The 4,202-nt window shown below is 50.3% G+C and overlaps 1 protein-coding gene across 1 annotated transcript in view; it reads right to left on the minus strand.

Moving 5' to 3' along the window:
* Positions 1 to 572: 572 nt before the first annotated feature.
* The window catches only part of PPM1L (protein phosphatase, Mg2+/Mn2+ dependent, 1L), a 79,975-nt gene continuing 76,345 nt past the window's right edge, over positions 573 to 4,202 (minus strand). The window contains exons 4-5 of the mRNA XM_010138460.1: positions 4,002 to 4,163; positions 573 to 919 (exon numbers count right to left, since the gene is read on the minus strand). Of these exons, the coding sequence (XP_010136762.1) occupies positions 573 to 919; positions 4,002 to 4,163 (509 nt within the window). The remainder of the gene's footprint in view (positions 920 to 4,001; positions 4,164 to 4,202) is intronic.

The following is a 4,202-nucleotide window of genomic DNA, read 5'->3' on the forward strand; positions in this document are numbered from 1 at the left end:
TAAACAAAGTGGAAGAGCCAGTTCTGTGGTAGCAGGCTAACTAACAGTTGGCTCCTCTTCCTCCTTCGTATCAGTAACAGGCTGATAATCACAGACCTCTTCCTATGCAACGTTATCACTGCAGCTGAGAAAAGAAAAGAGATGAGACACGGGAGAGCATCGCTCTGGGGAGTCCCCCTGCGAGCCGGAAGTGGCAGCACTCCTCTCACCAGCTGTCAGGCGGCAGCACTGCCCTGACCCCGCTGGGCATCTGAACCAACCTTCGGCTATCGGAAATGAGGGACCAGGAAACCACCTGAAATGTCTACAGAGGGTTTGTACAGCAAATCCCGAACTGGAAGATGACAGTTGGTTTCTAAGGAGCAGCAAGGTCACAGGGGACAGGTACATGTCAACTGACTGAATTCTTATCAATGGATTTGTTGTATTGCTCCTTGTGTTAAGCAAGGAACAAAGACCAGCGGGATCTGTTCCTTTTGTGTAGAATCTTAACGGTATTGACTAGAACTTTCTACTATGTTTAAAAGGTAAGAGTTTGGTTTAAGTTCGGAGTGAGGCAGAGCCACTGGAAACTATTGTTCTTCCATTTTGCTGCTATTCCGGAACTTCACCACCATCACTGTTATATTATCAGGACAGCCTCTGTAAAACGACTGTAGAACTATGCTCTTGGCACCAAAGTGGGGCTCATCCAAGCGTTCCTTGATGAATCGGACAGCTTCCTCGTTGCTGAAGGCATCCCACAGCCCATCCGACGCCAGGATCATGAACTCTGGCTGCAGTTTGTCCAGGTCAAAGGTCAGAATGTCGGGGTCAGGAATGACCACGTTCAGGTTCTTCAGAGGGTAATCTCCTAAGGAGCGGGACATGGCCAGGATCCCCTGCACGCGCCAGGAGCCGTTAAAGCTGATAAAACCACCTGCAGAGAAACACCGACACTTAAAGCTGCTCTGGTTAAAGTTAAAAGCATTTCCCTGGCTTCCTGCCAGACCCACCCCAACATCCTCCTGCTGTACCCTGAGCTACGCAGACAGCACGTGTCTCAACAAGCAGGAGATGCCTTAAGGACGTCGGGGGAGAGCTGAAGTGGAGAACTTGGGAACGGCTCCGCCTTAGAACGAAGCAGCTTCCTGCTCTCTGCTCCCCCAGAGGGACTGACCACGTCCCGAACAGGAGACTCCTGGGCTGCCCAGCTCACCGCCTGTATGGCAGCGCCAAGAGAAAACCACTGACAGCAAATCTTGATGTCCCCAGGTTAGTAACCCCTCCTCCTTCTGCATGGGTCATGCCTTCCCCATTTCAGAAGACCTAGGAAGGGAACACCCCACGGCAGGACTCGCGTCTCACTTTAAGGCCTAAAGCTGTAAGTGCAAAACCATTTACAGACTCTTCTATAACACGGCCTCGGATGAGCCAACGTGCCAAAAAATACCAAAACTCTGCTGTGAACAAACCCACCACCGAATTCTACTTCAGGGAAACACAGTGTGGGATCTGACTGCTTGATTTTATGCCAGGTTTAAGGCTACTTCTAGTTGAAAATGGGTTATTTTATTTAGGGGTTGCTTATAGTGAGATACATTTCATTCTGAAATCGATGACTGCGACGCCGCCAGGGAGGGAACTGCACAGCGTTCAAGGTCAAGGAGTAAAACCGTGGCACCTTCGATTCCTCCGATTCCACTGTCCACACAGGTTCACAGCAACATTCCTGTCCTCTGAAGGGGAATGACAAGTCACTGGAGAGCAAACACTTTGCAAAGGTGGGACATTAAAATGTATAAGAAGATCAGGAGACCTGTTGTCTTTTATATCTGCCCGCTGCCTGCTTCGCTGTTCTTACCAATGTCTCTGTTCTCTGTAGCTATCAGAACGTTCTCAGCTCTGCCCTTCGGCCTCTGTGGTATTGGCCAGTCAGCTCAGCCTTATGATGGCATTTCCACCCTGGCTGGCTGACCCAACCTGCAAGTTCCTTCTGCTTGCAGGTGAAACAACGCTTCATGTCATGCTTCACTGTTCAAAGCTGGAAACTTGTGTTAAAATCAGCAGCCACAAAACTTTTTAGCTGGATGTTTTCACAAGGAATTGTACAGTCTCAGTTATGAAGATCCTTCCTCCCATTGTCACAAAAAGGAGGGACTGGTGACCTGGTGACTGCAAACGTTCTGCAGCGCTGGCTGCTGCTGGAGGAGAAAAGGCCATAAAGAAAGAGAAGTGTTTTGGCAGCCGCACAACCATTTTGCATGTTAGCGAAAGCTGAGCTCAGAGGAGAATGTTCAAGGTGAATGATTTAAATTTCTATCCGTGTCAGTCACCTTGTGGCTCTACAACAGCGATTCTTCACGAGCCAAACCCACGATTGTTTCAAGGCCACTGTCTTACGCTGATTCTATATATGTCACTGAGCTCCTGAGCAGAGGGAGATTCCTGGTGTCTTCTGGGGAAACCAGCATCCCCAAATCAACTCCTCTGTCCCACAAGACTGGGTCAGAGCGGTGGGGCCCCGATCTCACTCGTGAGTGTGATCAGCCAAGCTCTCAAGAAAAGAACAGTCAGTCGTGACCCAGCGCCTGTGACCGGTCACTGCTGTCCACCACACCGTGGAGCAGGGAGTTCCACAGGATTCGGCACCTCGGCTCGAAATGGAGGGCCCTGCCCTGTTCTCTTTGCTGCGACCTTTCTTTCTAGCGTTTGGCTGCAGGTATGGGTACCAGTGTCCCCTTGCTGCACTGCAGGAACTCCCAGGAGACACCTGAGTGGTGGCTTCTAGGGCTGCAGCCACGTCGGGCTGGTAAATGGAAAAGTTTTTTCAGGTTGTGGGTTGACTAAGACTTTGTAGGCAGTTGCTGGGAGCGGGGACAAGAGAGGGACTGAATTAATGCCCCGTCCATTGGCCGCTGACAGCAGCAAGCAGAAGCCTCCTCACCATCCACCACAGCAGCAAAAACCGACAGGCTGGCCTCGACTTGTCATCTGATGTAACGCAGGGGGCAAGTCACGCTTTGCTTCCAGCTGCTGTTCCAGGCTGCCTCAAATCGACGCGTACCAGACTGAGATTTGACTGATATCTTCTCAACCATGGCTGTTTGGATTCCACCTGTAACTTCAGTCTAATCCTACCAACACAAACGTGCAGCTGTTCTGTCACTCCCTACAGGGCACTGGGCAGTGTGTTGGCAAGTTGGGAAACTGGAATGGAACATAACGCTGTGGTTAGAGTCGCTCTCCTCAGTTCTGCCAGACAGAAAGTATCTAGATGGTGGAAAAAAGTCAGGTACTTCTGTCACAGCAGGTTTGATAATTCAATTTGGGCTCTTTGTGTCATTTAACACTCATTGCACGTAAAGAAGGGATGTTCCAAAATGTGAAAGCCTCTGGCAGGAGATAAACCAGACTGGATGTTTTTAATGGCCCTGTGAGGCCACATCCGTCATGGTGACACAGTGGGGCAGTAGGTAACAGAGAAGCGAATTCGTAAGTCAGAAAGCTCGACAGAATACATGACGGGGCTGCAGCGCCCAGGTTTGTGCTCGTTAGCAGTCGCTCTGTGGGAATGATAAAAATAGCGGGGATAAGTGAGATTCACACTCTGCTGGTTTTAGGAATGAAACCTGACTCAGCTCCAGACCCGCCCTCTCACATGAAGGCTGGTGATACGGCAGCCTGTGATGAAGCCTGTCATGCTGCTGCTCCTCATTGTTCATGTGCTCCCTGCAGAGGTCACAAGGGAACTGGCCAGGTGGGCCAACTGGCTGGTGAAGAGGAAGGCTGCTCCTCCTCCTCCGACACTGGCTCGTTAAGGGATAGGTCAATCTGGGTCCATTTCTGCCCGCACTACAACATCACCCTGAAAAGGGCTGTATTGATAACAGAGGATTTTATCTGCTGACGCCTCAGTCTAGTATTTTCCAGTCTCTCTCAGGGGGAAAGTCTGTCTTATTGACAGGGCAGAGAAGAAAAAAGACTAACCTTCAATCCAGAGCTAAAATATTATGACTCACCAGCTCTTTTAATCCTCTTCCTCTCTTTCAGCTGGTAGGGCTTGTGATCGTGCGACAAGGGGATAGCGTTGCCATCCTTGTCGCACAGCACGCCTCGCGAGTCCCCAACGTTGGCCACCGTGAGCTCTTTATCTGAGAGCAGCGCGATCAAACAAGTTGTACCTGGAAAAAATAGAGGGGAATAATGGGAAGCCAAACAGA

The sequence above is a fragment of the Buceros rhinoceros genome, unplaced genomic scaffold (genome assembly GCF_000710305.1).
Source record: "Buceros rhinoceros silvestris isolate BGI_N320 unplaced genomic scaffold, ASM71030v1 scaffold17450, whole genome shotgun sequence".
Classification (NCBI taxonomy): Eukaryota; Metazoa; Chordata; class Aves; order Bucerotiformes; family Bucerotidae; genus Buceros; species Buceros rhinoceros.